This window comes from Tenrec ecaudatus, chromosome 1 (genome assembly GCF_050624435.1).
Source record: "Tenrec ecaudatus isolate mTenEca1 chromosome 1, mTenEca1.hap1, whole genome shotgun sequence".
NCBI classification, from domain to species: Eukaryota; Metazoa; Chordata; class Mammalia; order Afrosoricida; family Tenrecidae; genus Tenrec; species Tenrec ecaudatus.
The window spans coordinates 23,190,759-23,216,999 of NC_134530.1; the positions used below are offsets into that span (position 1 = coordinate 23,190,759).

Here is a 26,241-nt window from a genome sequence, read left to right on the forward strand (position 1 = left end):
TGTTGTTTTTATTGGAGTAGTGCTTATGAGTCAGTCGGTACTTTCATGACTGGAATGAAATCTCCGCTCTACCACTTCTGGGCCTGGTGACTCACTCTCTCTCCAGCCTCAGTTTTCTCTCTTCAAAAATGGCCAGCATATGGATAATTCGGAAAAGCCTACCCATCGTGGTTGTACAACATGAAGAGTATCATCACAGCACTGAATTAGACGTGTCCAAGTTGTTGAAGTGGAGGATGTTTTGTTGTGTATGATTTTGCCACAATTAAAATAATTCCACTAATTCGTACAAGGAAGAAGAAACTTTTAAAAATGAACTGTACAGCTCTTCTTGAAATGAATGAACCATTGAAATGTATATAAGGGGGGGGGATGCCCAGAATAACAGGGCCTACCTCAGGTTTGAGATTTCAGTCTGCCAATGAAATAAAGGCGCCCTGGCGGGGCGTGGGGGTGGGGTGGGCGGTGGGGTGGAGGTGCGGGGTCGGGTGGGCTACCCCTAAGGGCTGCATTTGACACCAGCGGCTCTATGCCCGTAACGAATTCATCTTGGGAACCCATAGGTGCAGTTCTACTCCATCCTGTAGGGTGGCTATGGCCGGCACGACGCGATGGCAGCGAGTAGGTGCCTGCACACAGTAGGTGCAGGCGAAGTGTGCGGTCTGGCTGCAGATCTGAGCGCTCTGCGCGTCTCAAACGCACGCGTACTTCCCTCCTGCTAACGCTTCAGGGTTCGCGTCCGGATCCTCAGGGGAGGGGGCATGGTTATACGTTTTGCCTGGCATGCCCACCGCCCACTCCTGGCACACGCCCGCCCGGGTATCCCTCAAAGCCCTTCCTCCGAAGAGGACTTACATTGGGGGCAGCTACACTGCTGCCCGCGGTAGGCACCGGAGGCCAACGCTTGTGGAATGAATGAAGGGCTAGCTGGGGAGCCCAGGTGAGCCCACCCAGGAATCAGCGCACCCCGCCACGGCTCCCCTCCGCAGGGCACAGACTACAGGGCCCCAACGCATGACAGCAGCGGAGGGGGTTTCAGGGCGGGGTCTTTAGCCGGCTCGGCCACACCCCTTAGGGGCGGAGCCAGAGCCCGGCGCGCCGCGCACGGATTGGCCGCGGGTGACGTCAGCGCGGCGCCCGCGGGCGGGGCGGGCAGCGCTTGGGGCGGCGGGCAGCGCGAAGATGGCGGCGGCAGCGGGCCTGGAGGCGGCTGAGGCCCCGTGCGCGCTGCTGCTCGTGGTGGGCGGCGAGTGCGGGCGCCCGGGGCTGCTGGCCTACGTGCTGGAGGAGCTGGAGCGAGGTCGGGCGCCCGCGGAAGCAGGGGACCCCCGGGGCGAGCGCGGGCGGGGCCGGGGAGGGGCTGCTGGGGGGTCGCCGGGGCGGGCACGGCCTTCTCGGGGCCCTGGGCTCCAACCCCTCCCGACCAAGCCGCGCTCCTAGCCGGGAGGCCGAGGTCCCGCGGAAGCAGCAGATCCCCGGCCGCCCCGCCCCCACCTGGCGTGGCCAGGGAAGGGGACACGGGCGGCCCCACCTGCAAGATTGGGCAATGGGAGCAACGGCTCGTTTCCCGCCCGCGGGGGCCCAAGCGAGGGGAGCGGATAGAGGGGTGGGGCTGCCCCAACCCTCTGATCTCAGTACGTGTTCCCCATTGTGGGCGGTGGAGTCCGGGTTCCGGGATCCCCCTAAGGCCCTGGCATAGCAGCCAACAACCAGGGAATCGTCCCTCCTGGGATCCGTTAGAAGCGGAAATCTGTGACCTCGCGTGATCACAATTATGGGGTCCCTGTGTGCGTGCAAGCAAGCCCCGCGCAAATCGAGCACACCTGGGGCCAGAATTCCCCACCCTGGATCTCAAGACCCTAAAGCCCCCTGGAGATAGGAGCTGCTACGCCCTTCTGTGGATGACAGAGGCGTGGGGGGGGGGCGAGGTCCTGTCACCCAAATGGGGTGGGGACAGGGCAAGGATGCATGCTACATGCCCCAGTGGGGCCAGGGATTAGGGGAGCTTAGGCAGTGTCTCCTGATCTGGAGAGGGTGCAGGAGGGACATTCTTGTGACTAGGTGGCTGGAAGGCACCTTGGGGAGGCTGGGATGGGATATCAAGCTGGGCCCCCAGGGCTCAATTTCCAGGGCTCCCTGGATGCTAATTGGGGTGTGGGCAGGCAACCTGCCCGGGGAAGGTGAGTCACAGGTGCACCTGCTTCTGCCTGGCACCGTGGGAAGGAGCAAGGCTTAGCACACTAGGCTCTAGGGCCCTTCCTCCACTGCCCTTTGGACAAGCCCTAAACCTATGTCTCATTGCCTGTAAAATGGGTGGCAGGACATGCCATGGACCCTGTGTCTCGACCCTGGCTCACAGGTCAGGATTGAGGCAAAAACCATCCAGAAAGCTTGCTGCAAGGCATATGGGGAAAGACAAAAAACCCTTCAAGGACAGCAGGGCAGGGGCTTCCTGTGGGGGAGCATTTGAAAGATGAGCCTGCAGGGCAGGGGGAGGGCAGGGGGAACAGCTGGTGCTCAGGCCCAGAGTTGGGGAGGGCCCAGCTCAGAAGAGGAGGGGAGGAGGCTGGTGGTGTGAGGGGGAGGGGAGATGATGGCATCCTCAGGGTCCCTAGTCTGCAAATTGCTGAGGTGGACCCAGGTCCTGAGACCTGGGCTCAGCGCTGACCACCAGGTTTCCGGCAGGGCACAGAACAGTTCAAAGGTAGGAGCTGGGGATCACCCCGCCCAGACGCAGTGTTTGTTGTTGTTTGCTGTCATTCATGGTGTGTGTAGTACAAAACCATTCCATGGGATTCAAGGCTGACCTTTCAGAAGCAGCTCCCACAACTCTCTTCTGAGCTGCCCCTGGGTGGGTTTGAACCACTCATCTTTCTACTCACAGCGAAGAGTTTAACCTTCGCACCTCCTGGCTCCCTCCTGCAAATAGTTAGTGCTTACAAACTGAGAGGTTGGTAGTTTGGATCCACCTGGAGGTTCCTTCAAGCTTCAAGGGGTCGCCGTGGGTCACAGCATCCACTAGACTGTAGTGAGTTTTACTTTTTGGTGTTGAGGCAACGCGGAAGAAGAGCCGGGCGATCTCCTTCAATAGCCACAGCCTTGGAAACCCTGCAGTTCTGTTCTGACACATGGCTTGCCACAACCTGGGTGCTGGGAACTGAACTGACCCCCTGGGAGTGGGGGCCACTGACCCACCCCCCTTTCCTGCTGCCTGCCAGGCGTCCGGTCCTGGGACGTGGACCCCAGCATCTGCAGCCTCGATGAACAGCTCAAGGTCTTCGTGTCCAGGCACTCGGCCACCTTCTCCAACATCGTGAAAGGTAAGGGAGGGTCTCCCCTGTGGCCCCAGAGCAAGCTCCCCCAGTCTCAACAACCCACAGGCAGGGGCTGGTGCTGTCATGTCACCTCCATTTGACAGATGAGGAAGCCACGGTGAGAGGACAGGGCCAGAGCCCTCCAAGGAGGGGAGCTACGTGGGGAAGTAGAACCCCATTTGGGCCCTCCCTGGGGCTTTGTACATATTAGGGGCTCAGGAGAAGCAGTAGGAGAGGGGATCGCAGCCCCTGAGGGCCCGGGGGTGACCTGGGGGTGAACAGAGCATACCATGCATCACCCCAACCCCCACCACCCGGAGACCAATAGTTGAGTCACCAGGCTTCCATGGCCAGGGAAGGAAGTGCCTGCTGCCTCATTGTCCCAGAGGGGCCTAGTGGCTTCCTGACCCCTCTTGGAGGGCAAGGAGCCTGGAACTTCTGTTCCCTCTGTGTAAGCTCAGCCAGCCTCATGTGACTCTCTGGGCCTTGATTTCCCGGCTTGTGAGTGGGCGAGGTCTGTGCTTTTTTAGGGGGTCAGTGATCAGGGACCACCTTTGGTGGTCCATGGCCTCCAAAGCTTCAGGCCTGGTGTGCAATGATTGGACCCGGGCTCTCGGGGGACAGGCCTGGGTTTGAGTCTCAGAATTGGCACCACTAATGTCCCGAGTGGTCCCCCCGCCTCCATGCCCTCAGTTTCCCTGCCTCTGATGCTGTGTCCCCATTGGCCCTTCCTTGGCTCTCCCTGAGCTCTCTGCCCCTGTCTGTAATACAGGATGATGTTAGCATGCACAACTCCCGCCCCTCAGCTGTTGGGGATCTTCAAAGAAAGCAGGCCTGGTGGCCACAAACACCCTTGGGCAGTTGTGGTCACCTGGGCTTCTGTGAGGCTGGGCTGGGCAGCAGGGGCACTGGGATCCAACCACGTGTTCATGGCTCGGCGTTTGCAGGCCAGCGAAGCTTGCACCACCGTGGGGCTGCCCTGGACACCCTGGTCCTCCTGAACCCATCCGACAAGTCGCTGTGTGATGAGGTATGGGACCCTGACTTCACTCCGTCTATGAAGCCTCCCCTTCTCCCTTCAGGGTGACACCTGGGTGGGGTGGGGACAGAGGAGCTGGAGAACATGCCCAGCTCAGGCCTCACTGACATGGTTTCCTCCATGGCCCCGGGCAATGCCTGTTAATGCCCCAGAGTGGCACATTAAGGGCCCTTCTCCCATTAGCCGTCAGAAAGAGGAACAGGCTGGCGCCTGAGCTCCCCACTAGAAACAGCTTTAGAGGTAGCTGCCTCTGGTCAGTCTGCTCCTTGTGTACCTTGAGGAGCTCCTGGTGTAGGGGAGACAAGTCAGACTCATACCCCAGCCCCGGGGTGTCAGGGCTGGGAGAGCTGGAGAGGTGGGTTGAGGAAGCCCAGGAGAGGCATTAGGAGTATGTTGGGGAAGAGGGGCAGGAAATGACGCCCATCGGGGAGGGTGGCTATCCAGCTCCTGGTCCAGCACTGATCAGGCTGTGTGGTGGGGCCAGGGAAGGGGATCATATGTAGATTTGGGGCTGGGGGCTTCCCTGTGGCTGGGAGTAGGTTCCTGAAGGCCCTCCCTGTTTTCCAGCTCCGGAATTTTCTGCTAGATCCTGCCCCTCACAAACTGGTGGTGCTAGCTGGGCCCTGCCTGGAGGAGACGGGGGAGCTGCTGCTTCAGACGGGGGGCTTCTCGGCCAGTCACTTGCTCCAGGTCCTTGGGGACAAAGAGGTGAGACGCTGCTGCCCCCCTTCCCTGGTCATCCCACCCACAACTCCAAATCCTGGCCCAGCCTGGTCAGATGAGGCAGGGCTAGGCTCTCTACCTGCTTGTCAGGTTCAGTCCCCTTCCTGGCTACTGTGTGCCCTTGGGGAGCGGGGAAGCTGTGACTGGGCAGGTATGCCGGCAGGGGGTCCGATTGAGTCTCCCAATGATGGAACTGGGCAAAAACCCATGGCCTAGTTGGGGGGAAATGGGTAAAAAGCAGCTGGTCTCCCATTGTGCGTAGCGATGCTGTAAAGGTGTGTGTGAGGGGTCCTACTTAATGGTGGAAAGAGGGGCCGTCCTTGAAGGAGGCCTCTGTGGAGCGGTGGCAGGAGGCAGAAAAGGAGGCTGGACCAGGTGGCGGGAGTTTGGTCCCAAGAAAGCAGGTGAGGGGCTCCCTGGAGGTCCCCTGACTCCAGGTGTTCCCTCAGATTGGGGAGCTCCTGGCCTCGGCCCCTGCGCCACCCGCCCCGCCAACACTCACCATCACCTGCCCAACTTTTGGCAACTGGGCCCAGCTGGCCTCCAACATGCCAAGCCTGCCAGGCGTGCTCCAGCCACGCTTAAACCCCCCGGCGCTGCTGCCGGCCTCCGAGGGCCTGCGAGAGTTCCTGGAGTATGTGGCCGAGTCACTGGAGCCGCCCTCGCCCTTTGAGCTGCTGGAGCCGCCGGCCGCCGTGGGCTTCCTCAAGATCGCCCGGCCCTGCTGCTACGTCTTCCCCGGTGGCCTGGGCGACGCCGCCTTCTTCGCCGTCAATGGCTTCACCATCCTGGTCAACGGCGGCTCGAGCCCCAAGTCGAGCTTCTGGAAGCTGGTGCGGCACCTGGACCGCGTGGACGCAGTGCTGGTGACCCACGTCGGCGTCGACAGCCTGCCAGGCCTCAACAGCCTGCTGCGGCGGAAGCTGGCCGAGCGGGAGGCGGCAGCGGGCAGTGGCGGGGGCGACGAGGCCCTGCGCAACCTCATCTCCCCCGAGCTGGGCGTCGTGTTCCTGAACGCGGGCGGGGCCGGGTGCTCGACGGCCGCAGCGGCGGAGGAGGCGCAGCTGGTGCGCAGCGTGGACGAGGCGGGGCTGGCGCTGAGCCTGCTGGCCCGCCTGGGCATCGCCCCGCTTCCCCTGAGCCGCGGGCCACTGCCCACCGAGCCCACCGTGCTCTTCCAGAAGATGGGCGTGGGCAGGCTGGACATGTACGTGCTGCACCCGCCCTCCCAGGCCGCCGGCCGCAGCGCCGACCGAACCCTCGCTTCGGCCTGTGTCTTGCTGGTGTGGCAGCCGGCCAGCCCCGCCGAGAAGGTGGTGCGGGTGCTCTTCCCGGGCTGCACGCCGCCCGCGCGCCTGCTCGAAGGCCTGGCCCGCCTGGAGCACCTGGGCTTCCTGCGGGAGCCCGTCGTGACGCCCCAGGACCTGGAGGGCCCGCGGCGAGCTGAGAGCAGGGAGAGCCTGGGCTCCCGGGACAGCGCGCGGGGCAGGGAGCGGCCCGGCACAGCCCGCAGAGAGCCCCTGCGCACCGAGAAGGATGCCAGGCCGCCCCCACGCGAGGCCAAGAAAGACCCCAGACCTGGCGGCGCCCTGCGGCCCCAGGCTCGCGGGGAGGCTCGCCAGAGGGCCGCTGCCGCCCCCGATGTCAAGAAGGCCGGCGTCTCAGGGTCAGCCAAGGCCCGGAAAGCGCCCGAGGCACCCCGCCCAGCCGTGGAGAACGGTCCCCGCAGCCCCCCCAGCTTCCGCTGCAGTGAGGCCAGCCCCCCGGTGGCGGTGTGCACGTCCCCAGCACTCCCCCTGGCCGCAACGCCCAGCCTCGAGCGCAGCCTGGAGCTGGGCCCCAGCCCGGCTGCTGGGGACGAGGGCTGCAGCTCCGAGGAGCAGACGCTGGAGCTGCTGTCCACGGCCAGCACCCCGCAGCTGCGCACGCCCTCACCCGCGGGGCCGCGACGTGGGGGCCCGGCTGAAAGTGGGGGGCGGCTGTCACTAAGCCCGCTGCGCTCCGGCGAGACGGTACCCGATGCCTCGCCCACCGTGACCACGCCCTCGCTGCCCGCCGAGGTGGGCTCTCCGCACTCCACTGAGGTGGACGAGTCCCTGTCCGTGTCCTTCGAGCAGGCTCTGCCCCCAAACCCCGCTCCTGGTGAGCCTGGGCTGAGCCTCCCGCTGCGCGGCCCCCGGGCACGGCGATCAGCCTCCCCCCACGACGTGGACCTGTGTCTGGTGTCACCCTGTGAGTTTGAGCACCGCAAGATTGTGCCCCCCGCCACCGCGGCCTCCCCGGGCGGCTGCTCCAATGATAGCAGCGCCCGGTCCCAGGAGCGGGGCTCGGACGGCCCAGGTGCCGAGGAGACCCCGCCCACCTCCCTCAGCGAGTCCCTGCCTACCCTGTCCGACTCGGAGCCCCTGCCTGTCGTCTCTGGCCCCGCGGACTCGGATGACGACAACACCGAGAGCCTGGGTGTACCCCACCGCCGCCGGGACCCACTCTCTGCCCCGCTCAAGGACCCCCGCCCACTGCCTGCCCCGCCCGGTGTCTGCATGGTGGACCCCGAGCAGACCCGGCGCCTGGAGAGCCTTGGGCGTGCTCGGAAGCCCCTGACACGCACCGGCCCCACTGCCACTGGCCCCAAAGCCGCGACAGCCGGCACTGCCAAAACCAAGGGGCTGGCCAGCGGAGACCGGGCCAGCCGGCCCCTCAGCGCACGGTCCGAGCCTGGGGACAAGGCCGCCCGGTCGCTCCTGACCCGAAAGTCCTCTGTTCCCAAGATGACCTCTCGAGGCCCACCAGGTAAGCACTGGGAAGCACGTTGGACAGGTGGTGGGCGGGGCTCCAGCCAGGTCCTCCCCATCAGTTGTGAAACCTTAACCCCACCCCACCCATTCTGGGCTTCTGTTTTTCCCTGAAGTGGCCAGCGCAGGCCTCTGTGGTTAAGCACATGCCCTCCCTAAGCCTTAGCGCTGGGATGCCCTGATAGAGCGTTACTTGAGGTCCACCTGTCATGACCCACTTAGGGAACAAGCAAGCAAAACAGATTTTCCTGCTCCGTGGCCCTCCCCAGGAACTGTATAGGGCCATGAGGGCTCCCTGGAAGACCTCTCATCCTCCACCAGTGAGACACAGCGCACCTCGTGCCAGCTCTCAGTGTCCTTGCCCCAAGCCCATGGCCATCAAGTTGATTTCGACCTGTGGCCACCCCATGTGCGTCCGGGTAGGAGGACTGTGCTAGGTGCCTCTAGGCGCAGATCACTGCTGGGTGGCAGCAACCAGCCATGCTGGCTGCCCCTGTGGTGTCTTGTCTGCCCAGTGTTGGTACTAGGCAACAGGGATCAGGCACGCTCAGCATTTCCTGGAATGGCAGAGCTGAGATCTGGACTCCGTTTCCAGGTGGACGCTGGTCAGGCCTTAGGGCAGCAGCCTCTGGACACCGTTAGATGTGCCCCTTGCCTTTCCTTCCAAGTCTCAGGGCCTGGGGTGGGGTGGGGGGCGGAGGTTGCACGCACAGTGCCTGTCTACCCCCCACCCCCGTCCCCACTCGGTGGTGCTGCCGGCCCATTTATTGCTGGTGCAGTGGTTCTCAACTTTCCCAATGCCGCTACCCTTCAACACAGTTCCTCATTTTTACTGACCCCCCAGCCATAAAATTATTTTCATTGATATTTCATAACTGCAATTTTGCGTCTGTTGTGAATCGGGCAACGCCTGTGAAAGGGTCTTTCGACACCCCCGCCCAAGGGGTCACGACCCACAGGTTGAGAACCGCTGCTCTAGAGGGAGGGCTGGCCAGAGAGCCACCGCAGTGGTAACAAGTTGCGGGCTGCAGAGACTAAGCCATGGCTCTGACCAGACCCTTGTCCCAGCACCCAGAGGGTGGCCCTGAAAACGGGACAGTGGCCTGGTAAATAAGTCCCTACTGCCAGGTGTCTCCCCGCTCTCGGCCACCTGGCCTGTCCTGGTCTCCAGCTGAGCCACAGCCTCCGGTTCTCAGGCAGGTTTAGAGGAGGGAGCCAGGACCTTCCAGGGCCTCTAGAAGTTGAGCCCCACACCCCCAGCATAGTAGGGGAGAGGGTGGCTGTCCGGACTCGGTGAAGGCAACAGGGCTGTGATCTTGGGGGTCTCTTATCCCCCCACCTTGACTGCAGACAGGCCAGGCTGATCTGCCCACAGGTCATGGTGTTCAGTTTCGGGTCCATGCTGTCTCTTCCCCCTGTTAGCTGGCAGAGGTCCCTTGGGGCACCCGGAAGCTACAGTGTTCTAGGGGTCTCCCAGGCCCCTTCCTTAGGGAAGCCCCCCTGATTGTTTCACCCTCTGCCCCCGCCTCCCAAGGTTTGGGTAGAGACCTTCAGTTCAAGGCCGAGATCAGGTTCAGGCACCCTTGGAGCAGCTGAAAGGTGGGCAGGGTGGGTGGCAGAGGGAGACTTCTGGCTTGGAGCTCCTGTGGCCACGCCTCCTCCATTTGGCCCCGCCCCTTCACAGATAGGTCCCGCCCCCCGCGTGCTGACTAGTTTCCTCCTGCAGGCGCAGCCGCCAGGCGTGCCAGTGGGCCCGCGGTACCGCCTGGCAATCCGGTCTACCTGGATCTGGCCTACCTTCCCAGTGGGAGCAGCGCCCGCCTGGTGGACGCCGAGTTCTTCCGGCGTGTGCGCGCCCTCTGCTACGTCATCAGTGGGCAGGACCAGGGCAAAGAGGAGGGCATGCGGGCCCTGCTGGACGCCCTACTGGCCGGCAAGCAGCAGTGGGACCGCGAACTTCAGGTGAGCTAGAGGGGCGGGCTAGCTGGGCTCTCCCAGCACCGGCTCACAGGTCCTGGGGACTGGAGGTGGTCTCTGCCTTCCGAGGGAGCCAAAACAGTGGCACCTGGCGGGGCTTTGGAGAAGCAGCATTTACCCTTGGGAGGCGCAGAATCTTAAGTACACGTGAGCAAGGCTCTGGGGATCATCGTAGCGCTATTCTCCCGTGACTCGAGCCCCCATGCTGGTCTGTGTCTGCCCACTCCTTTCACCCTTTCAATGGACACCACTCAGGAGAGGTAAGGAGGAGGACAGGGCCTCGGCCAGCAGGAACCCTTGGACTTCCAGGCAGGAGGCCATCACAGTGCCAGTGGTCAGGACTTGGGCCCATAGAGGTGCCCCTGAACGGGGCAGTAACAATGACTAGATGCTTATGTTACAGTCACGTGAGGCTGTGGTTGTCACCCACCACAGAGACATACCAAGGACACAGGTCTGCAGGCGCAGGCAGACACTGGTGTGTGCCCGCCCTGACTGGATCTGAGGAAACTTAGGTGGAAGGGCAGGAGGCCCCAGTTCCCAAGACAGCACACCCATGCCACCATAGTGACTGCGGGACCATGCAGGGGGTGCATGCAGTCTGCAGGCCTGGGAAGGGAGAACTGACTAGTGGGGAGGAGGCCTGCGGCCATCCCCAGAGGCTGTAGGGAACCTGGGGTGGAGACCCGGCGGTGTGCTGGCTGCACAGGTGTGCAGGGTTGAATGGGGCGATCAGAGACTCACTCACACACTGCATGTTCCACCTGGAGTCAGGCTCTGAGCAAGGTCAAGGCAGGACAGTAGGGTGGTCAGGGTGTGTCTGAGGTGGAGGGGGGGTGTGCTGCCATGTGGAGGGAAGGGGCTCGGGACAAGGGTGAGAAAGGAACCAAATGCCGAGCTCCAGAGTCAGAGAAGAGGTTAGAAGGACAGGGCTCCAGATGTCTGGAAAGGACCTGCCCTCCCCCATGGGCTGGGAGCAGGTGTCCCCCCTCACTGTGGCTGTTTTTCCCCACAGGTGACCCTGATCCCCACCTTTGAGTCGGCAGCCATTCACGAGTGGTACCAGGAGACCCACGCACGGCAGCAGGCCATGGGGCTGACGGTGCTGGGCAGTAACAGCACGGTGGCCATGCAAGATGAGAGCTTCCCTGCCTGCAAGGTGGAGTTCTAGTCCCTCCTCCCGCCCCAGCCCCTGCACTGCCACTGCCTGAGAGCTCACCTCCACCAATAAACCTGTGCTCACCAAACCGTGACCTCCATCCCTCTGCTCTCTGGGTCTGGGCCTATTTCACAAATGGGGACAACTGAGCCCCAGAGGCTGTCTTTGAGAGCTCACTGCTCCCTGCATCTCCACTCTCACAAGCCAGCTGGTGACTGGGGTGCAGTTTGATTCCTTGGCCTTGTTCTTGTGTCTCCAGAACCGTAAGATGAAAACAAGCCTTCTGCCCATAGGCCTAATCAGTGTTCAGGGCAGGAACACCCCAAACTCCACCGGAAGGTGGCCAGAGGCCATCCGAAGCTTAATGAGTTCCAGGCCCCCTACGCATCCTGATCTGTCTGCACAGACAACAGTGCTCAAACGTGCTGGGTGGCAAGAAGCAGTTCCTGGTGGGTTCGGTGGGGCCCACCTGAAAGACATGCCCCCTTCCTAACCCAGAAACCTGTGGATGGGACCTGACTTGGGGTGTGACAAGGTGGGACTACGATGACATCCTCCTGGGTGTCACTTTTTGTTAGCTGCCCATTCCACCCCTTGGTGACCCTGTGCATGACAGGCTAGACCTGCACCAGTGGCTGTTTGTGGCTCAGACCGGAAGAAAGCAGATTGCCAGACTTTCCTTCCCATGTACCACTGGGCAGGTCCATACCCTCAACCTGTAGGTTTGCAGCCTGGTATCGACCGTTTGCACCTCTTTCAGCCTTACCAGAAATCCCCACCAAACCCATTAGTGGGGTGGGAGGAGGGCGAGAGGTCTGTGGCTGGCTGCCTCAAACTCCACACGGAGGGAGCAGGCTCGAGAACAACCACCTAATTCGAATCTTAGGAGCTGGAGATCAGACATGCCTCCTCGCCAGCCTCCTTACTAAACCGGGCCTCCGCTGTCCTTTGAAGGACACTTTGCTTCTCTGCAGTGGTCACACACACCTCACCCTGTTCACGATTATGAGGTCACTAGAAAAGAGAGGTTACAATTCAGGATCAGGAAGCACCCAGGACACAGTTCTTCAATTAGCTGTGTGCCCCCCAGCCTGGCTTCTGTCCTTCTTAGGCAAGTGTTCCAAAGCACAGGCCTCCCACTCTGCCAACAAGCTGCCTGCCCGAAAGCACATAACCGTGTGACTCTGGGCCAGAAAACCTGGCATGCAGGCTCAGGCTGGTCTCGGTTCTGCTGCTGCTGCTGCTCACCGTCTCTTGCTGTCCCCGGTGTCACATCTCTCCATCTCCTGGGCTGAGGAAGGTCCCCGTGCAGGAGCCCTGCATGTGCTCCACTCTGGGCTCTTTCTTGATGGCCAGCAAGTGCCCCCCTGGTCTCACCTATGACCCAGCTCTCTTTAAGCCTAGTGTGATGGAGACACTTGGCAGCCCCTTTGTGAAGGTTCCATGCACCTGACTTGCATGGCCACACCCCTGCAAGGGCACCACACACATTGTTGACATTATTAGTAAGCTGTCCAGCCCCGTGTTGGGCCACCTCATGTTTGCATAGCCCCGTGCTGTCCATTGGAGCCGTGGTGCTGCTGTTGGGCACGCACTAGACTGCTCATTGCCCGGTCGGATCCACGCCCACCAGCCACTCCTAGGAAGAAAGGTGAGCCTATCTGCTTCCAGGGCAGTGAGAAGCCAGCCTCTCCGGGGCTACTCTGAGGCCGACCCAGCTCAGTGACAGTGGGTCAGTTTGGATAAGGCCCTGTTATTTGTTGCAAGTTACAAAGTCTGGGGGCTGCGAGGGCCATGCTGTGATTCTGACTCCCAGCAACCCTATAGGACAAAGAGACTGACCCCAAAGGGTTCCTCAGGCTGTCATTCTGTGGAAGCAATCCGCCACATCTCAGGACTTAGAGGCTCCTAAGTCCAATGACAACCAAACCCCAAGCTCCCTGCCATCGAGTCCATGCCGGCTCACAGCGACACTGTAGGACAGGGTAGAACTGCCCTCGTGGGCTTCCCAGATGGAACTAGAGGAGTAGCTGGTGGGTTCAAAATGTTGGCTTTGTGCTCAGCATCTCACTGTGCCACCGGGAGCCTCCCATCAAGTGACAAGTGGCCTTGTAAATGAGGAGGAGTTACGAAGGCACACAGAGCAGGTGTCGAGAGACATCAGAGGCAGGCTGGAGAGATGGGGCCACGAGCCCAGGATACCTGGTGTCCCCAGAAGCCAGAAGAAGTGAGGAAGCAGCTTTCCCTTGGAGGCTCTGGATGCAGCTTTGATCTCAAACTTGTGGCCCGCAGCCACGAGAATCCCTTTCTCCTGTTCGGTGGTGGTTGTCGGTGCCGACTGCTAGCAGCTCTCTGTACGACAAGGAAACCCTGCTCCGGCCCGTGCCTCCCTCACAGTTCCTGCGATGTCGCAGCCTTTTGGGGTCAATCCACATCGTTGAAGGTCTTCCTCTTTTCTGCGGACCCTGCACGCTACCAAACATGATGCCCTTCTCGGGGACTGGTCTCTTGGGGTGACAGGTTGACAACCTGGGGTGATTTGCTGCAGCGGCCCAGGACATTCTCCGCCCCCTCACGGACTGGCTGGAGCCCCGTGGGAGGCTGCCGGAACTCAGGCTAGGGTCTTGGGCGGTTCAGATGAGGTGTCGAAGGGATCAGGTATCAGGCATCAAAGAACAAAAAATCATTGTGAATGAGGGGGAGTGCAGATTGGGGACCCAAAACCCATCTGTAGGCGACTGGACATCTTCTCATAGAAGGGGAGGAGTGCAGTGTAGCAACGGTGAAACATAACTTTCCTCTAGTTCCTAAATGCTTCCTCCCCACTCACTATCATGATCCCAATTCTACCTTACAAATCCGACTAGACCAGAGGATGTACACTGGTACAGATAGAAACTGGAAACTCGGGGAATCCAGGACATGATCCCTTCAGGACCAGTAGTATGAGTGGCAATACCGGGAGGGTGGGGTAGAAAGGGGGAAATTATTACAAGGATCTACACATAGCCTCCTCCCTGGGGGACGGACAACAGAAAAGTGGGTGAAGGGAGACATCGGACAGTGTAAGACATGACAAAATAATAATTTATAAATTATCAAGGGTCCATGAGGGAGGAGGAGCAGAGAGGGAGGGGAAAAATGAGGAGCTGATACCAAGGGCTCAAGCAGAAAGCAAATGTTTTGAGAATGGTGAGGGCAACAGATGTACAAATGTGCTTGACACAATGGATGTATGTATGGATTGTGATAAGAGATGTATGAGCCCCTAATAAAATGACTTTTTTAAAAAAGAGAGAGAGAAACAGCTTGCTGGGTCCTGCGAGCAGCATAAGGCAGCAGTTCTCAACCTGTGGGTCTCGACCCCTTTGGGGGTTGAAAGACCCTTTCACAGGGGTCACCTGATTCATAGCAGTAGCAAAATGACAGTGATGAAGTAACAACGGAAATAATTTTATGGTTGGGGGGTCCCCATAACATAAGCTGCATGAAAGGGTCGCAGCGTTAGGAAGATTGAGAACCACTGCATTACGCCAGCATCGCCCCACGTTAATAAAAAATTCTTTCCTGCTGTTTTGACATTGTGCCTTTGAACCTTGCCTCCATCTAGGACTTAATTTGGGGAAAAGAATGAGGTCGGAGTGGTTGTCCCCCTCACAGGGTTTACCAATTGTCCCGATGTCACTTGCGGATTTGAATCCCTCCTCCCTGTGAATCAAGTCCCTTTCCTGAATCCCCCCTCGCTCCAACCCTCCTCTGACTTTGCTGGCCACTCCACCTTGGCCGATCCTTTTAATCAGTGTTGTTTGCACGCCCCTGGGTGGTGCGCATGGTGGGTGCCCTTAGCTGCTTCTGCCCGAAGGTGGCAGGTTCAGGTCTGCTCTCAGCACGTTGGAAGAGGGCCTGGACACCGACCTGCGAGCACTGTCACCGAGAACCCTGGGGCTGCAGTCCCCCTCGGACACACACGGGGGCACCCTCAGACAGGGGGGACTCCCGTTGGCTTGCTCTCAGCGAACCCTTTGTGAATTTCCAGCTAGCTTCCCAAGCTCATTTCCTCTAGAAAACTCTCGAATCCCTGCGGATGGGAGAGGTCTGGGTCTCCCACGGGGGCTACAACAAAGTATGGGACTCCGTCAAAAAGCATTGCTATGCAGTCCTAGAAAACTTCGCGACGCAGGCGGCGGGCAAGACACCCCAACTTCGAAAAAGCTCTCCGTGCCCGCGGTCTGCAGGCACCCGGCAAGCGCCCTCCCCACTGCCGAGATGCCCCGGTGGAAGGTCAGCCCAGGGCGGCAGGGTTGGGGGGTGGTGGTGAAGGAGGGGCCCAAGGGGTGTCAGCGAAACTTGCACCTGCTAAAATGCAGACGCAGCCCTAGAAGGCAGCAGGAAGGGGCACGGGCAGACCACATGCAAGCAAAGGGGAAAGGGGAGCCAAGGGAGACGAGGCTGAGGTGGCTCACCAAGGAACCAAGGAACTCTCACCTCCGAAAATGGAGAAATGACCAAGGAAGAGGGCGGGAGAGAAAGAAGCCGAGTCTGATTCGTATTCAGCTACCACATCTCATCGAGGAGCCCTGCTAGCTCCTTCTTCTACAACGCAATGTTGTCACCAACGATTTTGTAAAGGCAAGTTTTATAGTAGCTCCAGAACCATCTTTCAAAGAGCCCTGGTGGTGTAGTGGCTCCGTTGTTAGGCTGAGATCCGTATGACTGGCGGTTCGAAACCACCAGCCGCTGCGTTGGAGAAAGATGGGGCTTTCTACTCCTTTCACAATGAAGTCTCAGAGCCCACAGAGGTGATCCGAGTCCACATCGGCTCCATGGCAGTGATTGGTTGCAAAGAAACGTGTCCAAGGAGGAAATCCCACTGCACAAAGTGACTGGGCGGTTACTTTTGGGTGAGATGCTGAGCTGTGGGAAGATCTGACTGCCTTGGGTGTTAATTGCATGGTTCTGGGGTGGGGGCAGGGGAAGTTTTTGTATCCCGAATGCAAAACATACTTCATGGCCATTTGGAGTCACTGCCGTGCATTTGTGTGACTTGGACGCTTGAAATGTTGCTTCCAGGTTGTTTCTGAAACCCATTCCGTCATTTGGAGTCACTGCCGTGCATTTGTGTGACTTGGACGCTTGAAATGTTGCTTCCAGGTTGTTTCTGAAACCCATTCCGTCACCCTGGCTTCCTGGTCAGGACTGTGTGCATTCTGTGACACCTTTGGCCGCGGTAGTCCAGTTTTCCTGATAACTTTGTTACGCTCTGGGAAAGGCTGAACATTTGAGAGTGTGGTGTGTGTGACATTCAACTGGGAATCAGTGGGACTTACGATGTCCCAGCTTTTCAACATTTCAGGATAACAGTACTTGATAACCTCTTTACAAAAGTTACCTCCACATGCAAAGCTGAATAGTCACTGGAATTTTAAAAAAAGAATCGTATCCATATACGCCATTTTAGGATTTGGGTGCGTGCATTAAAAAAACGTGTGCAAAGTTTTCATGTCTCTGTGCGGATCTCAGAATAACCAATCAAATTCCAGTTACCCCCCCCAAAAAAAAAAAGAAATCTCTTGTTGTGGGGCCTAGATTCTCTAGAAGTTCACACAAAACCTACAAATCACACCTCTGTGAAAAATAACAAATTGTGAAGCTGCTGCTTCTCAGCATACGTTCCATCTAGGTCTATGCCTTTTTTTAAAACAAAACTTTTTATTGTGAATTAGGTAGGGGCTTACATTTCGGGTCATCATTTTGGTATTTAACAATTTAAACAACTTATCAAATCTCTGCGCACCCTCTAACCTGTTGCTTCCCCCTCCCCCTCTTGCCCTTTCCCTGTTAGCCCTCAAAGTCTGTTTCTTCTTATATGAAAAAACGTGGTCTTGGTCTTGAATTTTCCTTTCTTAATAGTGGTCTAACAGTGGGTCTCCTTTGGTGATGGACTAATTTCACGCGGTATAATGTTCTCCAACTCCATCCATACCAGAACGTGCTTTGTGGTTTCATCATCATTTTTTTCTTCATTGACCTCAGTTTGTGTTATTTACTTATTAACATTTTATTAGGAGCTCTTACAGATATCATCACAACCCATAGTTCCATTAGATCAAGCATAATTATACAATTGCTGCCCTCATCGTTTTCGATGCATTTTCTTTTCTTCCTGAACTCTTTGATATCAGCTCCCTTTTATCCCCTCACTCGTCATAATTTTTCAGTATCTAGTGTATGTATTTACCAAAGTTCCTTTATCTATTCTTCCATTAATGGGAGAATTACACTCTTCCCATCGTCTTGCTGTGGCGAGAATGATTGTGCATATCTGTTTGTGCATATGCCTATTACTTCTTCAGGATATATACCCAAAGGGATTGCTGGCATAGTGGGCCATATGTTGGGCTGCTAACCGAAAGTTCAGCAGTTTGAAACCACCAGCTGCACTTCAGGAGAAAGATTTGACTTTGCTTATGAATGCAGACTCACAAGGTTCGACTGGAGTGAAGAGTCTGGAGTGAAGAGTCTCAAGTTGAGCAAAGTCAAATCAGGACAGCAGCAGTGTGCCCCTGATCGGGTTCTGGTCAACTCAAAGTGGGCTGCCTCACTAGGGTGTCCATTGACTGCCTCACCTTTAGACCATAGGGCCCATCACAAATTCTCTTCACTTAGATGGCTGCTGGTTTGAAGACAAGCCTTTAAGGCCCCAGATGCCATTCTTTCTGGCAGCCAGGCACCATCTAGTTCTTTCACCACACTTTGCTATTGCACCCATATCTTCAGTGATCTCCCCATGAGGGTGCGTATCCAGCAGGGCCATGTTACACAAACTAATGGTTCCTAGATTGGAGCTAAAATTGAGTGTGAGCTCATAATCCATCCACATATCTGTGGTTTATGTATCTCTGGTTCACCTTCAAGACATCATTGTCATTTTATGTTAGAGACCATTGCTAGTGTCTTTAGTTTAGCCAATGGCATAGCATCTAAGACACGGTTGATAAAAGGAGATTACACAAGGACAGGCTGACTATGAACAGCAAACTTGTACAGATTAAACTGCACACTACACAAGCACTGGGGTTGGCCATACGGCAAACCTTTCTTTTTTCTTTTTTTTTAACAATTTATTGGGGCTCATACAATTCTTATCACAGTTCATACATATACATACATCAATTGTATAAAGCACATCTGTACAGTCTTTGCCCTAATCATTTTTTTCTTCTCTTTTCTTTTTTTACATTTTATTAGGGACTCATACAACTCTTATCACAATCCATACATATACATACATCAATTGTATAAAGCACATCCATACATTCCCTGCCCCAATCATTCTCAAGGCATTTGCTCTCCACCTAAGCCCCCTGCATCAGGTCCTCTTTTTTTTTCCCCTTCCCTCCCCTTTCCCCCCTCCCTCATGTGCCCTTGGCAATCTATACATCGTTATTTTGTCATATCTTGCCCTATCCGGAGTCTCCCTTCCCCCCTTCTCTGCTGTCCCTCTCCCAGGGAAGAGGTCACATGTGGATCCTTGTAATCAGTTCCCCCTTTCCAACCCACTCACCCTCCACTCTCCCAGCATCGTCCCTCACACCCTTGGTCCTGAAGGTATCCACCCTGGATTCCCTGTGCCTCCAACCCTCATATGTACCAGTGTACAGCCTCTGCCCTATCCAGTCCTGCAAGGTAGAATTCAGATCATGGTAGTTGGGGGGAGGAAACATCCAGGATCTGGGGGAAAGCTGTGTTCTTCATCGATACTACCTCACACCCTAATTAACCCATCTCCTCTCCTAAACCCCTCTATGAGGGGATCTCCATTGGCCGACACTTGGGCCTTGGGTCTCCACTCTGCACTTCCCCCTTCATTTAATATGGTATATATATACATATACATATATACATATACACACATATACACATACATTCACACACTTATATCCTTTTTTTGCATGATGCCTTATACCTGGTCCCTTTGGCACCTCGTGATCGCACTGGCTGGTGTGCTTCTTCCATGTGGGCTTTTTTGCTTCTGAGCTAGATGGCTGTGTGTTTACCTTCAAGCCTTTAGGACCCCAGACACTATCTCTCTTGATAGCCGGGCACCATCAGCTTTCTTCACCACATTACGGCAAACCTTTCTGGAATAGCTTTTTGTAGTTCTCTTTGTGCAAGTCTGTTTTCCCCTCTGGTCAGGTTTATTCATCAGCATTCAATCTTTTGTATGGCTATTGTAAATGGTATTGTCTTCCTGATTTCAGACCTTTCTGCCTTAGTATACAGGAGCGGTTCTCAACCTGTGGGTCATGACCCCTTTGAGGGAGTCAAATGACCCTTTCACAGGGGTCGCCTAAGACCATCGGAAAACACATATGTCCGATGGTCTTAGGAACTGAGACACCTCTCCTCTATCGTCTCCAGGCGGGTCCGCCCACAGGCAGACATGCCCACATACGAGTACCCGGTGTGAAGACTGTCACCCATGCTACACCATGTTTCAAGAAACATTTCATTGATTTGACCTTAGAAATAAATAGTTCACAATATAGAATTACATCTTGTTTATTGCGGTGAATCACTATGCTTTCGTGATGTTCCGTTTGGAGCAGTGAAAATACATCCTGCCCATCAGATATTGACATGATGCTTTCTAACAGTAGCCAAATGACAGTGGTGAAGTAGCAGCAAAAATAATGTTATGGTTGGGAGGGGGCGTCCCCACCACATAAGGGACTGGATGAAAGGGCCGCGGCCCGAGGCAGGTGGAGAACCGCTGCTCTACAGGAATCCAGTTACTTTGCAGGCTGATCTTGTACCTGCCATGCGGCTGAACCTTCATGATTTCCTGTCGGACCTTCAGGATTTTTCGTTTTATACAATCATATCATGTGCAAACGGAGTTGTGCTTCTTTGCCAGTTTAAATGCCTTGGGTTTCTTTTGGATCCCTGGTGACACAGTGGGCTGCTCACTGACCTGCTCACCAACATGTCAGCGGTGTGAACCCAGCAGCCGTCCCGGGAGAGGAAGAGGAGGCTGTCTGCTCCTGGAGAGGTTTGCAGCCTCCCCTCCAGAGTTGCCCTGAGTCGGCATATCCGCTTGCAGTGGCAGAGAGTTTGGGTTCGGGGTCGCATTATTTTTGTTGTCCGGCCGCTATGGCTGGACTTCCAGCACAATACTGGATCAGAGGATGAGGAAAGACATCCTTGTCGTCTGGTTTCCACTCGCTCATTTCTCCCAGATGAGTGAGATACTGACTGTTGGTTTTGAGTAGATGGCCTTTATTATGTTGAGGAGTTTCCTTTCTTTTCTGTTTTTGCTGATTTAAAAAAAACCATTTGATTGGGGGCTCTTACAGCTCTTATAAGAAGTCATACATTAATTATATCATACACTTTTATACATATGTTGCCATCATCCTTTTCAAAACAGTTTCTTTCTACTTGAGCCCTTGGTATCAGCTCCTCTCTTTCCCTTCCCTCCCCCAACCTCCCACCCTTGTGAACCCTTGATGAATGATAAATTCCTATAATTTTCATCTCCTACACCGTTTGCTGTCTCCCTTTACCCACATTTCTGTTGTTCATCCCCCACCCCACCCCGGTTGCTGATTGTTTGATCAGGAATGGGTGTTGAATTTTGTCAAGTGCCTTTTTTATATCAATTGATGTGATCACGTAGTTCTTATCCTTTTTATTGATACAGTGGATTGTGTTGATTGCTTTTCAAATGTTGACCTATTCTGGCATACCTGGTACAAATTCCACTAGACTGTGATGTATTACTTTAAAAAGAGTTTGTTGACTAGATCAGTTAGGGTTTTGTTGAGAAGTGTTGCACCTGTGTTCATAAGCGATATTGATCTGTGATTTTCTCTTCTGCTGAAGTCCTTGCCTGGTTTTGGTATCAGGGTTACCCTTGCTTCTAGGCGGTTGGGAGCGCACCATCCTTTTCTGTCTTCTAGAGTAGTTTGGGTAGAAGTGTCGACTCTTCTCCCAGTGCTTGCCATAATTCCCTGGCGAATCCAGCTCGTCCTGGACTCTTTGACTGGGACTTTTTTAATATCTTGATCTATTTCTTTTCTTTTTAAAAATACTTTTCTTAGTGGAGAGCAAATGCTTTGAAAATGATTAGGGCAAAGAATGTACGGATGTGCTTTATACTATTGATGTATGGATTGTGATAAGAGTTGTATGAGCCCCTAATAAAATGTAAGAAAAAAAAAAGAAAATGATGAGGGCAAAGAATGTACGGATGTGCTTTATACAATTGATGTATGTATATGTATGGATTGTGATAAGAGTTGTATGAGCCCCTAATAAAATGTTTTTTAAAAAAATACTTTTCTTGGGGGTTGTTACATCTCTTATCACAATCCACACAGTCCTCCAGTGTGTCAAGCACATTTGCACACATGCCGCCGTCTACTTCTTCTTTTCTTGGGGTCTGTTGAGGTCTTCTACAGCAGTCTGTGACTACATAGGGAGGGGCGTATTCTTAGAGGTTCCGTCTCATCTAGGGTTGCAAATGTGCTGTTGTGCAGCCTCCCGGGGCCCTGTCCGCTCCTCCTCGCGTCTGTGGTGATTCCAACCCTTTCGTTTCTTTTCCTTGTGGTTTGCCTCTTCTGCTTCTTCTCCTGTGTTAAGTTTGCCAGTGGTTTGTCAAGTCTGTTGATGCTTTCAAAGAACCAACCTCTTGTCTTGTTTTTTTGTCCTGTTGTTTTCATACCTGCACATGTATTCATTGCTGCCTTGATCCTTCTGGTTTCATTTCTTCTGGCTGATGAGGGCTCAGGTTGTTGCAGGCTCCTCTGGTGCTGGAGAAACGGACCCCCGCAGAGAGGAGGCCGTCTCCGCTGCAGTGCTTTTGGGGGTCTGCAAAGAAGGGGCGATAGATGGACCATTAGCTTTGGGTAGGTACACCACCCCACTGCTTGGGGGATCTGGTTGGAAGAATGCCTGTCTTTGTCTTGGTGTGGATCGCTATAGTGATGGCCTCATACACACCTGCGCTTTTGTGGTTGGCTACCTTTGCTCAGTGTGATGGTTCCCAGGTCCGTCCACAGCGGGAGGTGCTTTGTGTTTTGATCACTGGTTTCAGGGATGCCCAGAATTCCATTGTGTCCATGTCTTCTACAGACAGGTTCGGGGGCTGTTTCCAGCTTCTTGGCGTTGTAAACTGGGCCGCGATGGCCATGGGAGAGCACATCCCAGTTGTGTTGCGCCTCTCATTCCCTTGGAGGATCTACCTAGCACAAGTCGTCTTGCAGGATCGTGTGAGATTTCTCTTCCCACGTGGTTTGCTCGTGCCATCTTGTTTTCCATGTTGATTTTTTGAGATGTTGGGTATTTCTCGTAACAGTGTCCGACGTCGTTCTCGGGTTTCTTGGCATTCCTTTGCTTTTTTGGCGATGGTTTCTCTCCTCAGTTGTACTCGGAGGAATTGTCTTGGCGTTCACCAATTCTGTCTTCCTTTTCTCCCATTCTGTGATTCAGGTATCTTACCGCGTTATCTAATTCCGTTGTCTTCTTGTTCATGGTCCGACATTCCTTTTGGGTGGGGTTTCTAGTTTTTCCATTATTTCCTTTCTCATGAGCATCCCCCACATATCTGGAAGGTACCCAAACACCACTCTTCTGAGTTCTGTTTTTGGTAATCCCAGGACCTCTTTTTTCAGAGCACTTCGTTGGTTTTTTCCCTCTTGGTTTCTTTGGGTGTACTGTGGTTGACTGCTATTTCTGTGGCATTGTGGTACAGTTATTAGTGGTGAATAGACTTCTGCTCCGTGTGGGGGTGGTTGACTCTGTTGAGTGGTGTCGGAGCTGGAAATAGACACAGCGGGGAAATGGAGACAAGAAGAGAGTGGTAGGGAAATGGGGAATACTGGGATGGGTGGGCACGAGAAGAAGAGCGAGAACAGAATAAGTTATACTAATAAGGGTCCATCTGAATGGACCAAGGGTTTGTAAAAGTAACTGGAAAATGTCTTTAAGAGAAGGAGGAAGGTATATTGGAAATCTATTTCACAAGAAAAAGGAGAGACAGAGCAGAAAGATAGGGCAGTGGTTCTCAACCTGTGGGTCGCGACCCCTTTGGGGGGTCAAATGACCCTTTCACAGGGGTTGCCTGATTCCTAACAGTAGCAAAATTACAGTTATAAAGTAGCAACGGAAATAATGTTATGGTTGGGGGGGGTCACCACCACATGAGGTACTGTTGAGAACCACTGAGATAGGGGGCAGGGCAGGAGAAGTAAAAGGTGGGTGTGGCAGTTACATAATCTCCTGTCAGTTTGTAAAGGGGTGGAGTCCAGCCTGTCAATCACAGCATGAGGACCACATTTGGAGGCCCGAAGAAGAGCAATGGCTCACTGGAGGCTATACACACTCTCTGCTTCGTCTTCCTGCTGACAAGCCACATGGAGCCACACTGATGCAGCCTGAGCTCTAGAGCTGGAGGAGCCACTTGGAGCCCCACGTCAGCACTGAGATGCTTCCACTGCCACCGGATCCACAAGACTTTCCACCCACTGGCCTGTGATCTTCCTGCATTCAGCATCATTGCATGGCTGCACGAGTCTAAAGAGGAGTTTATGAACTAGTATCGACACATGGGGTAATATCGGATTTATAGATCTGGACTGGGCTGGGATGTCTTCTTAATGTACAATTGCTCTTTGATATAAAGTTCTCTCTTACACACATATGCATGTCCCTGGGTTTGTTTCTCTAGTCCACCTGGACTAACTCAGTGTAACTAGGTGGGTTGGAACAGGGGCAGGGGCGTACAGGGAAGGAAGCGCACCGAAGCATCTCTGGATGATGGGCAGTTGACGGGGAGTCGGTAATGGTCAGTAGGTATTACTGGTCTTCACACGGGTTACTGCACTGCACCCCCTTTGCTCCCTCCCTTCCCACAAACTCCAACTTTAAGAAACCCTGGTGTTCTTAGCTTTTGTTTGCTGGCTTCCCGGCAGTGCAGGACTTCCCTCTTGGTGGGATTTCCCTGCTAGTCACTCAGGAGCTCTTCCTATGCTTGTTACCTGATGGCATGGGCCTGGAAAACGTCAATCCATTTACATTTAACATCATGCATGTTGTGCGCGGATTTGCGGCGGTCCTTTTGCTGCAGGGTTTTTGGTTGGGATTATTGTTTCCTTTTATCTTCATGAATCTCTGTGCTGTGTTCCTTTTGCCAGAGGCTTCCTTGTTCTGCTGTTCTCTGCTGTTATTGTGCCACTTGCTAGATTTTTGCGATCCCCTCCCCTTTTTAATGAGGTTTGTCCATTTCCTTTAAATTGCTTTGTTGTTTTCTTCCCAAGTTTAAGACAGTCTGTCCTCATCCTCTCCATCCAAGTGGTTTGTGTCTACATTTTCCTATTTTCTTGTATCTGTCTTCTTTGTGGATTGATATCTCTGGCTCCCTAGTTCCCATCTCGTAAGTTTATTTTGAATACTGCTTTAAGTGGGTTGATTTCTGGGTGGAAGTGTCTTATTGATCTCAGGGTTTAAGTTTGCGGCTGCTGTTGTTGATTCTCTGTCTAAAAGACACCCTTTAATATATTTTGGCAAGGTTGGTCTTATTTTTACAAATTCTTTTAATTTTTCATTATCTGGAAATGCCCTATATTTTTATTTTAAACAAGAACTTTATTTAAACAACAAGACACTTGACTTGAAGGGAAAACTATCTAGGCTTCATTTCTTTTTAAAAAATCATTTATTAGGGGCTCATACATCTCTTATCACAATCCATACATCCATCAATTGTATAAAGTATATTTGTACATTCATTGCCCTCATCATTTTCAAAATATTTGCTCTCCACCTGAGCCCCTGGCATCAGGTCTTCATTTTTACCCCTCCCTACCCATTCCCCTCTCCCTTATGAACCCTTGATAATTTATGAATTATTATTTTGTTATATCTTGCCCTGTCCAACATCTCGCTTCACCCACTTTTCTGTTGTCCATCTCCCAGGAAGGAGGTTATATATAGATCCTTGTAATCGGTTCCCCCTTTCCACCCCACCTTCCCTCCACCCTCCAAGTATCGCCACTCACACCACTGGTCCCGAAGGGATCATCCGTCCTGGATTCCCTGTGTTTCCAGTTCCTATCTGTACCAGTGTACATCCTCTGGTCTAGCCAGATTTTTAAGGTAGAATCGGGATCATGATAGTGGGGGGCAGGGAAGCATTAAAGAACTAGAGGAAAGTTGAATGTTTCATCATTGCTACACTGCACCCTGACTGGCTTGTCTCCTCCCCACGACCCTTCCATAAGGGGATGTCCAGTTGCCTACAGATGGGCTTTGGGTCCCCACTCTCTAGGCTTCATTTCTTTGAGAGTAATTTCCCCCTAGTTAAAGACAGATTGCCCTATATGTAACAGCTACGTACAAAAAAGTTATAAAATTGTTCTTGATTTTACAATGATACGTGAAAAACATTAAAACTCTCCAATTGAATAAGGTATGCAAGGATTTTTTATGTCGTTTTTTTTTTGTTTTTGTTAAACAGTGAGAGCAAAATAACTTACTGGAATCTAGAGAGAGGAGCTGAGTGAGCATGCTGTTAATGGCGAAGGGGGTGTGTTCACAGAACCAGTATTTTCCCCCTCCCATCCACTTGATGTCATTTAGTAAAAAAAACAACAACAACAAAAAAAACCCCAAACACAAAATAAGCAAAGGGAAAAATGCAGTGTGCTTGTGCACATGCACCAGTTACTTGATGTGCAGTAACGGAGTGGGGAAGGGGAAATGGAGACTAGACTGTCATCGGCAGGAGGTGGTGGAACCAAACCATGGTTTTCTAATTGAGAATGGATTCTCAGTCGGTAGGAGAGGGTTCTGGAGGAAAGGAGCAGGCTCCCCCTGAGAAGACACCTCCTGTCTGCCGCTGGAACACACTCATCGTATCTCCATCCTCCATGTCCAACGGTGCGGGTGTGTCTGTTTCATTGATTGGCTGTCCATCACATCGGAATCTGATCTGCCTCATTGACAACCCCTGTTGTTCACAAGAGGCTTTCATTCGTTTCCTAAATGGCGTTTGCCTCTTAATCTTAACTTGCCCCCCAGAACCATGCTGCCCTGCCACCTGCAAGTTCATACTTGTTCTCAGTCTTGACGCCTTCCTTGGGGATTTTTTTGGCCATGGTGAGCGCTGAAGTCTCCTTAGCTGCTGCGTCACCAGAGGTACCAGGTCCGTACCAAACGAGCTCGCAGGCAGCTCCA

At 54.3% G+C, this 26,241-nt stretch overlaps 1 protein-coding gene across 1 annotated transcript; it reads left to right on the top strand.

Annotated features, from left to right (window-relative positions):
• The first annotated feature begins 1,159 nt into the window (after window positions 1-1,159).
• Window positions 1,160-11,092, top strand: MAP1S (microtubule associated protein 1S). Its single transcript, XM_075548873.1, has 7 exons — window positions 1,160-1,300; window positions 3,219-3,320; window positions 4,262-4,344; window positions 4,921-5,061; window positions 5,526-7,866; window positions 9,595-9,830; window positions 10,861-11,092. The coding sequence occupies exons 1-7, from the start codon at window positions 1,183-1,185 to the stop codon at window positions 11,014-11,016; spliced, it is 3,177 nt and encodes a 1,058-aa protein (XP_075404988.1). The 5' UTR covers window positions 1,160-1,182; the 3' UTR covers window positions 11,017-11,092.
• Window positions 11,093-26,241: the final 15,149 nt, after the last annotated feature.

Coding starts and splice junctions, on each gene's coding strand:
- MAP1S (XM_075548873.1), top strand. CDS start 1,183: ATGGCGGCGGCAGCGGGCCTGGAGGCGGCTGAGGCCCCGTGCGCGCTG. Junction 5,062..5,525: donor AGGTCCTTGGGGACAAAGAG/GTGAGACGCTGC, acceptor GTGTTCCCTCAG/ATTGGGGAGCTCCTGGCCTC. Junction 7,867..9,594: donor GACCTCTCGAGGCCCACCAG/GTAAGCACTGGG, acceptor TTCCTCCTGCAG/GCGCAGCCGCCAGGCGTGCC.